At 40.6% G+C, this 15,203-nt stretch overlaps 1 protein-coding gene across 1 annotated transcript in view; it reads right to left on the bottom strand.

The window, feature by feature from the left end:
• Slc35f4 (solute carrier family 35 member F4) overlaps positions 1-15,203 on the bottom strand; it is a 263,071-nt gene that overhangs the window by 13,288 nt on the left and 234,580 nt on the right. Inside the window, 3 exon segments of the mRNA XM_052191634.1 lie at positions 4,413-4,632; positions 9,176-9,473; positions 12,638-12,823. Of these exon segments, the coding sequence (XP_052047594.1) occupies positions 4,413-4,632; positions 9,176-9,473; positions 12,638-12,823 (704 nt within the window).

Below are 15,203 nucleotides of genomic sequence, written 5' to 3'. Positions count from 1 at the left end.
CCATGGCTATTTTTATCTGTATAAAATCCACTTAAACGTGAGAGCACAAGAAGTCCTGGATAGGAAAGAGGGGGAAAAATTCCAGAAAGGATTGACAACTGTATGGAAAGATACAGTGCACACGGAGTTAATGATTAAGGATGCAGGCCTTATTTTGCCAAAAGCAATATACAGATTCAATGTAATACCCATCAAAATCCCAACTCAGTTCTTCATAGAGTTAGAAAGAGCAATTCTCAAATTCATCTGGAATAACAAAAAACCCAGGATAGCTAAAACTATTCTCAACAACAAAAGAAATTCTGGGGGAATCAGTATCCCTGACCTCAAGCAATACTACAGAGCAATAGTGTTAAAAACTGCATGGTATTGGTACAGTGACAGGCTGGCGGATCAATGGAATAGGACTGAAGATCCAGAAATGATCCCACACACCTATGGCCACTTGATCTTCAACAAAGGAGCTGAAAACATCCAGTGGAAAAAAGATAGCCTTTTCAACAAATGGTGCTGGTTCAACTGGAGGTCAACATGCAGAAGATTGCGAATTGATCCATCCTTATCTCCTCGTACTAAGCTCAACTTCAAATGGATCAAGGACCTCCACATAAAGTCAGACACTCTGAAGCTAATAGAAAAGACACTGGGGAAGACCCTTGAGGACATCGATACAGGGGGAAAGTTCCTGAACAGAACACCAATAGCTTATGCTCTAAGATCAAGAATTGACAAATGGGACCTCATAAAATTACAAAGTTTCTTTAAGGCAAAGGACACCATCAAAAGGACAAATTGGCAACCAACAAATTGGGAAAAGATCTTCACCAACCCTACATCAGATAGAGGGGTAATATCTAATATATACAAAGAACTCAAGAAGCTAGACCCCAGAAAACCAAATAACCCTATTAAAAATGGGCTACAGAGATAAACAAAGAATTTTCACCCGAAGAACTTTGGATGGCTGAGAAGCATCTTAAAAAATTCTCAACATCATTAGTCATTAGGGAAATGCAAATCAAAACAACCCTGAGGTTTCACCTTACACCAGTCAGAATGGCTAAGATTAAAAACTCAGGAGACAGCAGGTGTTGGCCAGGATGTGGAGAAAGAGGAACACTCCTCCACTGCTGGTGGGATTGCAAGCTGGTACAACCACTCTGGAAATCAGTCTGGCGGTTCCTCAGAAAACTGGGTGCATCACTTCTGGAGGATCCTGCTATACCACTCCTGGGCATATACCCAGAGGATTCCCCAGCATGTAATAAGGATACGTGCTCCACTACGTTCATAGCAGCCTTATTTATAATAGCCAGAAGCTGGAAAGAACCCAGGTATCCCTCAATGGAGGAATGGATACAAAAAAATGTGGTATATATACATAATGGAGTACTATTCAGCCATTAGAAACAATGAATTCATGAAATTCTTAAGACAAATGGATGGAGCTGGAGAACATCATACTAAGTGAGGTAACCCAGTCTCAAAAGATCAATCATGGAATGCACTCACTAATAAGTGGATATTAGCCTAGAAAATTGGAATACCCAAAACATAATCCACACATCAAATGATGTCCAAGAAGAACGGAGAAGTGGCCCCTGGTTCTGGAAAGACTCAGTGTAGCAGTATAGGACAATACCAGAACAGGGAAGTGGGAAGGGGTGGATGGGGGAATAGGGGAAGGGAAGAGGGCTTATGGGACTTTCGGGGAGTGGGGGGCCAGAAAAGGGGAAATCATTTGAAATGTAAATAAAAATATATCGAATAATATATATATATATATATATTCTCTACTTTGAGACTAGGAATTTTATTTTAAAACAACAACAACAACAACAAAAAGGATGCAGGCCTTATGAAAATCAAATATGACAGTGATCAGAACTTTCCTTTCTCCTTTCTTGGCTCCATTCATAAGGCTTTGCTCTGCCAAGCAGGGTCTAATGAGGATGAGCCTCCTGGTTACCCTCTGTGGCTGCCCTGGGAAGTATGGAGGTGTCTGTGCGTCTGTACTGTGTATGGACGAGCAACTACCCAGAGCAGATGTAAACTAAAGGTTGTCTTGAGTCTTCTCTGAATGTTCAGGATTAGCACACTCCAGTGGCAGGCAGTTCAACTCTAGGATCCCACATCAGAGCCATCATAGCCACGTTTTAATTCAAAGTATAGATTAAGAAACAGAAGAGTCAGTGCAGCAGATGTTCTCCAATTAGAAAGATCTTAGAAAGTCTCCAAAAGAGCTGCACTTTACGACACAAGCTGTTTGGGAATAACATAATTCGGGAGATACTTGGTAGTCACAGGGGCATATGTTGAAGAAAACTAAATTCATTCCCAAATATCTATCTGCTAAGAAAAACTTGGAATCTGTTCAAGCATCCGCCAACCACCAAATTTCTAAAATCTCTCCATTTCACTAATTTGGAAATGAAAAAATTGAAATAATCACACAAAATGTAAGAGGTGATCAAAATATCAAAGAAAGGTTTCAAAATTTCTAGTCTAGTATCTAATTCTTGTTGGAATAAAAAGGCACCAGTGACAGGAGGGACTCTCTCAGTCAGAAGTGCATTCCTCTCTGTGTTCTTTGCATCTGTGGTGCTGGTGACAGAGTCCAGGATATTGTACATATTAGAACACAACTTTTTAGTGGAACAACTGCAGTGGTGTTTTTGTGATTTTAATAAATATAGTTAAGTGCATGGGATCTCAGAGGTAGGAAAACAGCCACATTCAAGGTTGCAAGAGGTAGATTCTGGCTTTCGAATATTTTTAGAAGTACCAAGTTTACAAATTTCCATGGAATAAATATAAATTACCTGTAAAAACTGCTCCTAAAAGAGATGTTTAACACATCGTGGAATATCAATAAGTTGGATGACATGACTTAGAAAAATAACGAATAATACTTTTTCTTTTAGTCTTACTGCAACCAGTAGTCCAAGGAAACAAAGTATTAACAAGTGATTCACAGTGGTAAATCTATTATGATATGAATATTATCCATTTGTGATCCAGATATACTTATGTTTCTTGATATTACCACAATTTAAAGCATCTTTTTCTTCTTTTGAGTGTCAAATATAAGGCTATACAATAGAATATGTACATTGTAAAAAGAAACAAAGAAAAAATGAGTTTCTTATTTTTTCTTATTAAATCTATCTTTTGACTGTTAATGCCAAGCCTCCACTTGGAATTTCTAAGCAGCATCTCTCAAACTCAACCGGAGTTTCTGCAACTGCATGTTTATTTTCTCTAAAGGGTTAGTCTTTCTATCACCAAGAGTGGGCTTGAACTCTTGGCCTCAAGTGTTCCTCATGCTTCAGCCTTTTGAGGGACTGCTCCTACAGGCTGCATCAGTGCATCTGGCTCTTAATTTTCTTTGAAAAAGAAAGCCTTTATACCAATGGCTGTCAGGCGTGTTCTCCCTCATAGATGCCAATTTTAGCATTAGGAAAGAAGCAAGGACCTAGACATACTGTCAACAAGACCAAGATTTGGGTAGAAAAATACATTTCAAATCCAATCTTAGATAGCTCTTCCAGAGAAGAATATAGTACATGATCTTGATATTTCATAAAAAATGTCTCTCATGTGGCTTTTCTTGTAAGGCATTATTGACCTGATGTGGACAGGGTTTTTTTTTTCTCCAGATATGAATGGGATCTGGCTCCTGAAATCTACATAGTTCCTGAGAAATCTGTTTCCAACATGGAATAATCACACAAAAATTGTATGTATCAGATAAAATCATGTTAAAAATTGCATATATTTATTTAAAAAATCCGTGCTCATACTAAAAGGAATAAACTCAAAACTGAGGTGTTATGTACACATTTAACATAGTTCAGTTAAGGATTTGCACCCCAAAGTACAAGTTGTTGCTTTTCTTTCCATTCCTAGATTAGTCACACTAGATATATAGCCACTTTTAATAGCATTGTGCCATTACCAGTGACTTTAATTATTGTTTGGCAATCTTTATCTACTTACACCAATATTAATTAAATCCATCTGGGTAAGGGCAGGCTGGGGTTTGTTCCAAAATATGTTGATTGACACAAGCAAATCACAATCTTTACAGTGGCTTATTCTTTCAGACCCTTCTTTGCTGAGGACAAGGAATGAACAAGATAATTCTACGAGTTAATTCTAAAATAGGATCTCAATTTCTCAGTCTGATTCAGTGCCTGCTGTTGTGATCAACTGATTCCCCAGCAGAAACAGCCCTTTCTCGTCTCACGACTGCTGCCACTGCCGGGCCTTCCTAACACATCTTCAAATTTCAATTTATACTCAGAATCAGTGGGGCAAGTTTTAGAGAAACTCCATAAAACCCGCAGTGCGGTGATAAGATTTAGGAAGCAGGGAGGCACCGCCGCGCATGGAATTGAGTGTGCCATTACCCGCACTCCCATGAACCTGTCCTTCAGCACAATCCAGGACAGCAAGAAGACAAAGGCTTTGTTGCAACAGAACAGAGCAGAGACGTCAGTGGCCGTCAGCTTCTTTAAAGCCAGTAAATACAGGTAATTTGTCAGAGTCCACAGAATAGAAAAAGGAGCAGTTCTTTTAAGAAAGAGCTTCAGTGTCAGGCCATCTTCACCAAAAATTCGACTGCATTCCCTAGGAAAGAAAAAGAGATTGATACACAGGTACTATTGCAGAGCCATCCTGACTGGTTGACTTGTCATGACCATTATTAGGCAAGGGCATCAACAACAGGGTCTGTCAACCACCTCTGGAATGTGCTGAGCCCAGATGTGTCACCTGTCTGCTTTAGGAAGTACATGGGGAGGAGGTCCTTGGAAAGAGCCCACAGCTCCTCCACACAGAGCAAGACCCTCTCATCATATTCTTCTGAGGTGACCAGCCACTCTGTTGCCTCAGAAGGCACTCAGAGAAACCTGGAGAAAGTCCCACATGGGCGTTCACCAAAGTCACTAGCTTCTGACAGAGCTTGAAGCTGGCCAAGTGCAAAGGTGACAGGACCAAGATGGCTGCTGTAGCGTAACTTGGCTGCAGATAGCTCCCAGAATCCTGTGAACAGGGAGCTTGGGTGTATCTGTGAAGCCTCACACACTTTGGGATTTAGTTATCTCTGGGACACTACTTCTTTCTAAAATCTATTCAGTGACAATTTAGTTTTCTTAAGGCAGAACAAAGAACATTTCTGTGACAACTCTAAAACGTAAGTGTGAAGAGCAGGATGTACTCATGCTCAGTAAGCACGGTCCAGTTTGAATTTAGTCCCTGAAAATAGTCACTTCCTTCAGGGAAATCTTTGATTTGTTTGATTTATGATTAAATTGGCTACTGTCTTTTGGGTCCACCTTAATAAGACATATTCAGACAGCAACAGCCGTGGGGTGGTGACAGTGTGTTTGCTTCTGTGGGCTGAAAAGACTCCCTTTGGATGCTTACTTTAGTTGTAATCACAAATGTGAACGCACAGTGTTTACTAGACAGTCATCATTTGCCAGCCTGATATTTTTAAAAGTAGTATAAATATCTTGTTCAAAGCAACACTTTGCTAATATTTGGGCATATTTACAGGAGAATGCATTAATACAAATAGTACATTACAAATAGTTGTTCAGCTTTTACTGAAGAGAGGGCATTGTCCTGAGAGCACTTAACACATGCTAAGGCCAAGAGATTTGTACAAATGAAGTAGCCTCCAGTCTGGGAGATGCTAGAATAAAGGCGTGAGAAGGGCTCTAAGAACAGGGGGCTGATCCAGAAATGACAGTCACTGGGTAAACTCTGCTTGAATTCAAGCAGCTAAGGCTGCTGGGGGTTCAGAAAGGTCAAAACTGTCTTATACATATGCGCACACACACACACACACACACACACACACACACACACACACTCTGGACCTTTGGCATGCATGGAATCCTGTCCTATGGGTTGGTTTTCATGTGAGATAGATCCTCATATCGGGAGTTTTACAAAAAGGAAGATGAATTTTCCCAAAGGGAAGTTTTAACTTGACAAAGACACAACTTCAGTGAAGGGAATCAATAAAGGCCAAAGTCTTTGGTAAAGTACCCAGAAGTCTCATGTATCTCTCTCTCTCTCTCTCTCTCTCTCTCTCTCTCTCTCTCTCTTTCACACACACACACACACACACACACACACACACACACACACACACACACACACAACTAATGACTCCTTTGCAGTCCTGCAGCCCCTGGCTACTGTAAGAGGCAGCTTTGTATAGAGTGTTTGCTCACTGCCTCAGATGCAAAGTTTGCTCCTGGTAGGGTGGGGCATCTACCTTGCCAGAAAGCAAGAAGGAGTTGTATGTCCTTGGTTTATGATTTTATCCATGGCCAGTGGATGCCTTTGGCTACCACATTTATCAAAACACACGAAGAAAGACATTAATTTCCTAAGGAGCACTGAGCTGAGTGAAGGGAGCAGAGTATCTTGATAAGAGCCACTGATGGGAGGCAACGCTTGGAATGAAGCCAGGGGCTGGGGAAATAATGAGTTAATCATGCTCCCTGTATGGTAGCAGCTATTAGTTATTAAGCATTTTCTGTATTCAAAGTGAGCACTTTCTGTGTACCAAATGGTACTTTAAGCGAGTTTCATCAGAGACTCCTCCTATATTTGACTCTTATTATTTCTAGAGATCTTTTCCCCACTAATAAAGCATCTTTATTAAAGCTATAGCAAATATTTTTTTTTCTCTCTAAATTTCAAATGCACTTGGGCACTTGAGTTCTGGCAGTATTTAACTGGTACAACAGATTCATCAAAGTCCATTTCTATAGGGACACATCTTATCACCTAGATTTGATACTTTATTGAAAATTCCTTTGATGTTAGAGATAAGAAAAAAAATCCCATGAAATTCTTCCAAGCTGCTCAGGAGAAAAAATAGTGAGAGACCTTGTGCAATGGGAAAATTTTGCTTTCAGACTTCCACACTAACTCATGTCCCCTGTTCCAGCTTGAAAGCTTGGGAGCCCTTTCTTAGCAGACACAGTTAATGAGTCTGTAGGGAAAAGAGATCAAAGATCCCAGAGTTTTCTGACCATGCTTCGCTCTCATTGTTCTGGCTAGAGAACCATCCTCTCTTAGAAAGTGTTCTCTGCTTCACAGTAAAAGTCTTCCCGATTCGATGTCAGAAACTACCAGTTTTGCTCTACCTATGCTGACAGGTGGAGACATCTTTTCCAGGTACAGAGTCTGCAGAGCTCAGTTTGTCCGATTCGAGGGATGTGGGGGAGAGGCAGCTTGTTCCCCAAGTTTCGCTTCAGCCGGCTGTAAATGTCTTATCCTAGACAAGTAGCTTGCTTCACGCTCTTACGATGCACTCCCCCCCTACACATTTTTAATTGTTTTTTTTTTAATCACATGTGTATCTAAACCACAGGAGCTTTGGGGAAGAACACAGGAAACATGCTATCTGGCACACAAACAATTATGGGGCTTTTCTTAAAAAAAAATAAACAGGGTAATATTTATTGCTTTAATTTCTTTTTGTTTTTTTAATTAAAAATTTAGATTTTTAAATTTTATTTGATATGTATGATTATTTTGAATACATGTATGTACACCATGTGTGTTCCTGGTACCCAAGGAGATCAAAAAAAGGCATCAGATCCTCTGCAAGTGAAGTTATGGATGTCTGAAAGCTACCATGCGGAGTTCTAGGAACCAAGCCCAGGTCCTCTTCAAGAGCAACAAGCACTGTTAACCACTGGCCCACCTCTCCAGCAGTCTTCTTGTTTCTTTAAATTAAACACTGATGGCCACATAGAGAGAACTAGCTCACAGTGTGATTTCACCATTCCCTCATACTCCCAGGGAGGTGACAAGAAATGGAAGTGTTTTAAAATCTAATCTCAGAATGTACCAATCATAATAGTCATTTCTTTTTCGTTGAGCACAGGGGAATAAAGAAGGCTTATTTGAGTTCCTTTGTGACACATTCGTTGTCACTCTGGTGAAGACCAGGAGCTATGATCTCCCAAGAACACCGGAATGAGCATTGTAGTTGCAGAGGTTGTTCTTCAGGTCTGAATTTTCCCTTTCTAGAACTGTGTGCACGTGTGTGTGTGTGTGTGTGTGTGTGTGTGTGTGTGTGTGTGCGCGCGCGCGTGTGTGTGAATGTATGGAGAGGCAAGAAGACATTTTTGGCTGTCATTCCCCAGTCACCATCCACCTTCTGTTTTGGAACAAGGTCTTTCATTGGCCTGGAGATCACCAGGGGTTAGGTTTGCTGGCCTCTGAGCTCCAGGGTTCCTCTTATATTCATTTCCCCAGTGCTTGGATAACAAACATGCTCAACCATGCTTAGATTTTTATCCCTTTTGTTTTTTGTTCTGGGAAAGAACTCAGATCCTCCTGTTTGCAAGGTAAACACTTTACCTGCTGTAGTCTACACATACCCCCCGCCTCCCCCCCCACAAAACAAACAACCAACCAAAGACAAAAACCAACCAAACAAAATAAGCATGACCTAAACATTGCTTTTGCCTTCTAAGAGTGCTGTACAGAGACTGACGTTAGCTCTGTCAGGTTACTGAGCACTCCCAGAGGAGACCTGGCTTAGTATTGAACAAATACCAGAACCGTTAGACAAGTAGACTAACCACCACTATACATATTTACCAAATAACACAAAGGCCCAAGTGTCCCACAACAGAAATTTGCATCTCTTCAGGTTGCTCCGTGCTCAGTTCCCCATCTCAATAAGCAAGACAATTTCATCTATTAAGGCGTTAGAGTGCTGGAAAAATTAAGCAAATGTTTGTGTAACAGCAATTAATTTTATTAATATAGGTTTTTCCCCCCTCCAGAGTTTAGGACAGTTTGAACACATGACCTTCAGAGACAAATAAAAAAGAATCTGAATATAAATCAAGGTTTTATTATGCACCACTAACTGCAGGCCAGAATTTCAGCCTTTTGGAATTTGTTTCAATTTTGTGTTAAGATGGGGATACTGACATAACCTGAAAAGGTGTTTCTTACCGTGATGATGGTGACAACCTAAGGTAAGGGACATAATTCACCACCAACAATAGCTCTCACTTCTTTATTTCCACAGCAAACTCAATTTATATCCCAAAGAGGTGAGAATTTGCACATTTGCATAAAACATGTTTTGAAACATCTTCTATAAATCATTGAACGTGGAACCTACCTGAACTTTTTCATTGGTGACTGCTTTTCTTGAGCCGTGGCTAGATGGCCGGAATAATAGACTGGGAAAAACATAATATTCCAGTTTGTTGAAAACCATGTCATGAAAAAGGGACAGTAAAAATTCTTGTAAGTGATTTTTACAATTTGTGTGGTTCCAACCCAAGATGATGACACTGACAAGATGATCAAGAGTCCCCAGATGGTCTTCAGAACCACGGACGTGCAGGACAGGCAGCGAGCCTTGAGTCCATTTTCTTGGCTGCTGCTCTCAGGATGAGTCTGTGTCCCATCATCCCCTGAAAGTGGGAGAGGAATACAGATGTGGAGGAGCAATCAGATGTGTCAGCTCCTTTAAGAAGATGCATGTAACTACAAGTCTGATTAGCATGCCAGAGTTTGTCCTTTTTTTGTTTTTTGTTTTTTTTTTTTTTGCCAGCACCAGAAGAGAACAATGATTTCCCTTAGCTTATCCTTTTTATTTTACATTTTTTGAGATTTTGCTTATTTTTATTTTGTAAGTATGAAGTGTTTGAAGTGCTATATTTTGTAAGTATGAAGTCTGTGCACCATGTGTGTGCAGTGCTCGTGAAGGTTAGAAGAGGGTGTCTAATCCCCTAGAACTGGAGTCACAGAGAGTTGCAAGCCACCATGTGGATGCTAGGAATTGAATCCAGGTCTTCTGTAGGAGCGGCCAGTGCTCTTAACTGCTGAGCCACTTCTAGCACCCCGCCCCCAACTCATTCTTTCTATGGACTTTGTTTTGCAGCTTCCAGTGTGGATCTGGACCCCATCCAGTAGGTAAAGATGTGTGTGCATGTAGTGACTCTTACACTGTAGGCATACTTTGCCTTTAATAATAGTCTATACCTCAGCTTCTAAAGACCTCAACTAACCCACGGAAATGGATTTGTTGTTTGCTTCACCTCTTAGCAGAAGCTCTAAGGGGGCATCCAAGGCTCTACCAGATCTCTTCCTCTTCCTCTCCGTCATTATGACAGAAACTCTCCAATAGATAAAGCTACTCTTTCAGCCTATGTTGAGGGAATGAGCTCAAATGAACCAAAGTAGCCCTGTATCCACCAACATGAAAAGTCACCAGAAGTAAATATTGCTTTTGCATTCTACGGATATCTTTTAAAATGGTATCAGATGACTCTTAAACTGGAAGCAGTGTGTCCCAAGAACACAGCAAATATACAAAGTCATTTCCCAACTTGTAACAAATTATTGTTCAATGTGTTTCAGGAGACATAGTAGGCTTTGTTTGAATTTTAACTTTCCCTAAGAAAATCTAGTTGCAGTTTTCACATTAAGATAGTCAAAACTCTCTGGAGTTGAAAGCCATCACTGCTTTTCCTTGTGATAGAATAAGTTAGAAATGAATTCATGTACCTCTCAGGGATGAAAAAGGAGGACAGGCTCCTAGCTGAGATCCTACATGGCAGCATCCTGCAGGGACAGAGAACTCTCTGCAAGATTTCCTTCTGTTTCTAGGAACTTAGTTGAGGCTCAAGGTCTATACTTGGAGTGGAAGTAGTGACAGTGGGACTTTTCTCACTCAGCCTTTCCAGAACCTGCCTGAACATGCTCCCACTACAAAGCCCTACTTCTTCCCGTACCCCCGGGAGTACAGCTTTTTACTGGGCTAAGGCTTTCAAAAATGATCTTTGAAAATGAATTCCTTCCTTTGGAATATAGATGTGAACGCAGCACTCACTACGGAACTTCTGAGTCTTAGAAGCAGTACTAAATTCTTGGGCTCTTGAGCAACAGCCGGAGAAAACTGCCATTTTCTGATTTACTTATTCAATAAACTCTTTGTAGACTCTCAGATCTGGCTCTTTCCTTGGGTCTCAGGGATTCAAGGTGAAGAACTTGAGTTACAATCTGGTAAAACAGACATGACACAAGATGACAAGAGCCAGTTTGTACAGAGACAAGGTTGCATAGAGAAGAGAAACAAATGTGTGGCCAGGAGAAAGCTCCCTGATGCAGAGACACTGAAATGAGGCAGGAAGCAGGACTTAGCTAGCTCCCTTGACAATGAGCAGGTATTAACTGCTCTTGATAATGGTTCTATGGATGTCCTGTGATTGACGCAGAGAGAAGGAAAAGGAAGATAAATAAAAATTTTAGAAAGAGAGTCTATTGTGCCAGGAGGCCAGAAAAGAAACAGACCTACAGACAAAAAGACCCGAGGCTTGGGTAAAAGGGTCTGCCATGGAGTATGCCTCCAGGTGCCTCTGCTGCGAGCACACATTCAGTCTAGGCTTTACTCATATAAAAGAATCTATTCATAAGTCAACCGTACTCTAGAAGAGGCGTTTTATCCATTTTCCTGCCTCATTTTTACTAATCACCATCCCCATAGTTTCACAAACTCATTTTTGTCCATTAAGAACAGTTTTTTTTTTTTAAAACATTCTTTGTTTTCTTTAACTAGTCAGTTATTTTGAATGGCCTATCTTGCTGTTGCTTGAAAGAGGTTTTGGCATGTTACCAGCCAGGCTGAAGGGTCAGGTAGAAGTGGCTTTGGGAATGCAGGCAGAGGAGGTACAGAGGGGCTGAGTGTGCAAGAATCCAACTAAAGTATCTGACATCAGATAAGGAGGGCGACACACTAGCCAGGGAAGATCCAGCAATGTTGGAAACAGGTGAACAAAATCTCTTCTATGGAGAGAGAAGTGCTATTTAGTGCCCAGTTTTTCTTTTTGGTATAGTTGTTTGATGAGAAGATCAAAATGAATATGAATGAATTTCAGGCTTTAGAGCACTCTTTGAGACAGGGAAAAGGTAACCAAGACTAAAAACTCCTAGTCTTTAGCAGCACCTGATGAATCCAGCTGCATCTAGAAAGTTAGACTTTGCTGGGAAGCTTATGGACATGACTGAGATCCATCTAACAACCAGTAACTCAAGAGCTGGAGAGTGGTCAGGTGGATGTGAGCAAAGGCTGAAGGTTTCACATGATGAGAAAAATGTTGATCAGTTAAATGCCACCTAGGAACTTGGGGAGACTGGACTGGTGCCAGAGACTAGTAGTCCTGACAAGAGCAAAAGCACAGTATGATTGGTGATGAGTTTTCATTTTCTTTAGACTGGACACAGAATGTTATCCCTGAATCCCAGAACTGAGTGGAAAGATGCTGGGAGTTGGCCCTGGAAGATGAGAAAATGAACTACCTTATAAATTTCATCAAAGATGATAACAGAGTCAGAGATGACCATGCTGTAAGTTTTTCCATGATAGATCTTGGAGTTTGGCTTTCTATGACAGTCTATCCCTAATAGATAGCATCTCCCTTTGCCTGTCCTTTCTCTTCCCATCTGATCAGTCACTAGTACACCCACTCTTAAGAGTCCCCAAAAGATTTCTGCCTTTTATGCCCAAAGAAATGTCTTCCCTGGCTGTTTAGAAGGCTAAGATGCACTGCTACTGAAGAGAAGGTTACCCACATACCTGATCTGCTCTGTCTCTCGACTCTTCGACCACAAACTCCAGATGATCCTCGACTCTGAAGTTCAAGAATAGGAGCAGAAGAATCTTCTGTGACAGACAGAGGGGACAGTTGCCTACTGATGCTGCTGTGGGAACTGGGGCAGTTGGGTCCTGGTTTGCATCGAGTAACTGATGATCTGGAGGTACCTGGAGAGACAGAGTGCACAGCAGTTTGAGAATTTCTGAGCAGCAAAATCAGAAGTGACTTCATGTTTCTTGACAGTCAAGTACGTGACCAAGTCAGTCTCAAAGAACTCATTTCTAAGCTGTAAAAACACCCCCATAAAGAAAATGCACATAGGCAGGCTCCTAGTCTCTAAGAGCCTTTTTGATAGATTTGTTAACTAATGTTGACTATTAGAAGATGATGTTGGGGAGAAACTTGCATTTTGCATTGAAACTGTTGACCCAGCCAAACAGTTTATTTAAGGAAAGGAAAACATTGTGCTACATCTGCTTTCATTCCTTTCCTTCCTTAAGTGGCAAGGGCGCCAACAGCATCTCCTATCAAAGCTCACTTCATGTTTTTCTACCAGTTTCACAGCTAAAGTCCAATTTCATCTGTAGTCTTTATCTAATGAGGTAGACAAGTACTCAGCCCCACAGCAGCCCACTCCTTTTCTGATTAGTGTTTTTTATATTCCCAGCACAGGATGGGCTTCATGGGCCCGTGATCAGCACAGTTGTGTAGGAGCTCAAAGGGGCCCATCCCAACAATAACTGCATCCGAACCCTCGATTCTCAGTGGTCTTAAATGGTACCATTAGCAACATCATGAGACAGATATCAGTGCATTACTATTGACCAGACACTGGTTTTCATTTGAACACTACTCAATTTTATCACTAATGTTCCTATTCTAGCACTCCATCTAGGATGCTGTGTTACATCCAGTCACCATATCCTTTTAGCCTTCTGTGGTCTGCTATGGTATCTCATTTCCCTAGTTTTAAATACTTTTTAAATTTTTGAAGAACGATGATAGTTTTGTAGAATTTTCCTCAAGTGAGATTTGTCCTGTTTTCCACATGATAATGTTGGGGATGTGGGTATGGGATACAATGGAGGGATGGAGTACCTTTTTGGACATATATGCTACTGCTACGGCATGTATGGATGCTACCAGTAGGACATGAATGTGTGCTACCAGTATGACATCTGTGATAATGCTGACCATGGACACACGACTGAGGTAGGTTTTATTATGTTTCTTTATTGTTTTAAAACAGAAAACATTTCTTTTAAAACTTTATTTATTTAATGTGTTTGGGTACTTTGGATGAATGCATGCATGTTTGTGAACCACATACATGCCTAGTGCCTGCAGAGGTAGGAAGAAGGTATTGGAACCCATGGAATTTGAGGGGATATGACTGTGAGCTACTGTGTGGGTACTGAGAATTGAACCCAAGTCCTCTGGGGAAAAAACCAATACTCTCAACTGCTGAACCATCTCTCCAACCTCAATTAATCAGGCTTCTTGATTTCCCTTCTTGTCCTTGGTTTTACAGGTAGGGAGTAAATCCTGTCACACTAAGGGATGAAAGACAGAGGGTTTAAGCCACTTTTTAGAATGTTCTACCTCGACTATTTGATAGTCTTTTACAAATAAAATTTTCCTCTTTTCCTTCTCCTATTTATCTATTCAACAATTTATAGTGATATGGACTGATACACATTTATTTCATATGTAGAGTCATAATCAAATGTACATTGTTTATTTCAACTCAAATCACTCAAGATGGGCTTCCAAGTCTTACTGACATGCTCTAATTACATTGTATTTTTAAGCACGTTAAAAAACCTTTAGTGCCACAAGATTCTCTTTCTGGGCTTGTTTTTTACTTTTCTGTCCCTCTCTTAGAAAGGATCCTTATTTCCTTCAAGAATGGTGTTGAGAAACCAGTGTTTCATTGTGAATGAGTTCATTGTTACTGGCTTCCTATCACTTTGAGCCCCCATTTGTTAGAGTGTGAAAATAATGTATACACATGTTAAGAATATATGTGTATGTGTATGGAACCCTAGTCATACCTATATATATGTGCCCTACAGTTTATATGGTTTTTAAAATTTGGGTAAGATGTTCTGTGCACAGAATAGCCTTAAACAGTACTTGTTCCTTATAATAAGGATCTGACAAAGTGACTAGATATAGAATACCAGAATCAGTGTAGACATGTATGTACCAAGATGGATGTACAGCTCTCATTACTCTTTGGACCTTTGTGTTTGCTCTTCATGGTAAGGCACAGGTTTTCTTATCACCAGTGGGAAGCAAAACATCTTTGTTTTTGTGCTACAGTAGCCATGTCTTGTTGTGTTTCTTCTAAGATGGCAGAAAATATCTAATGAAAACTGGAATCTCTAACTATCAATGGAATCTTTGTATAATTTGGCTTTGGATTTATCATGGTATACATTAGGTTGACAATTGTGCAAGTCATCAGTCTTGCAGCTGAGAGGTAGCTGTGTCAAGGAAAAGGGAAGCTTGCATTCCTCAGCTCTCAAGAGCTAACAAGTATTA

Source organism: Apodemus sylvaticus, chromosome 8 (genome assembly GCF_947179515.1).
Source record: "Apodemus sylvaticus chromosome 8, mApoSyl1.1, whole genome shotgun sequence".
Lineage (NCBI taxonomy): Eukaryota > Metazoa > Chordata > Mammalia > Rodentia > Muridae > Apodemus > Apodemus sylvaticus.
This window is presented reverse-complemented; position numbering and strand designations above follow the sequence as displayed.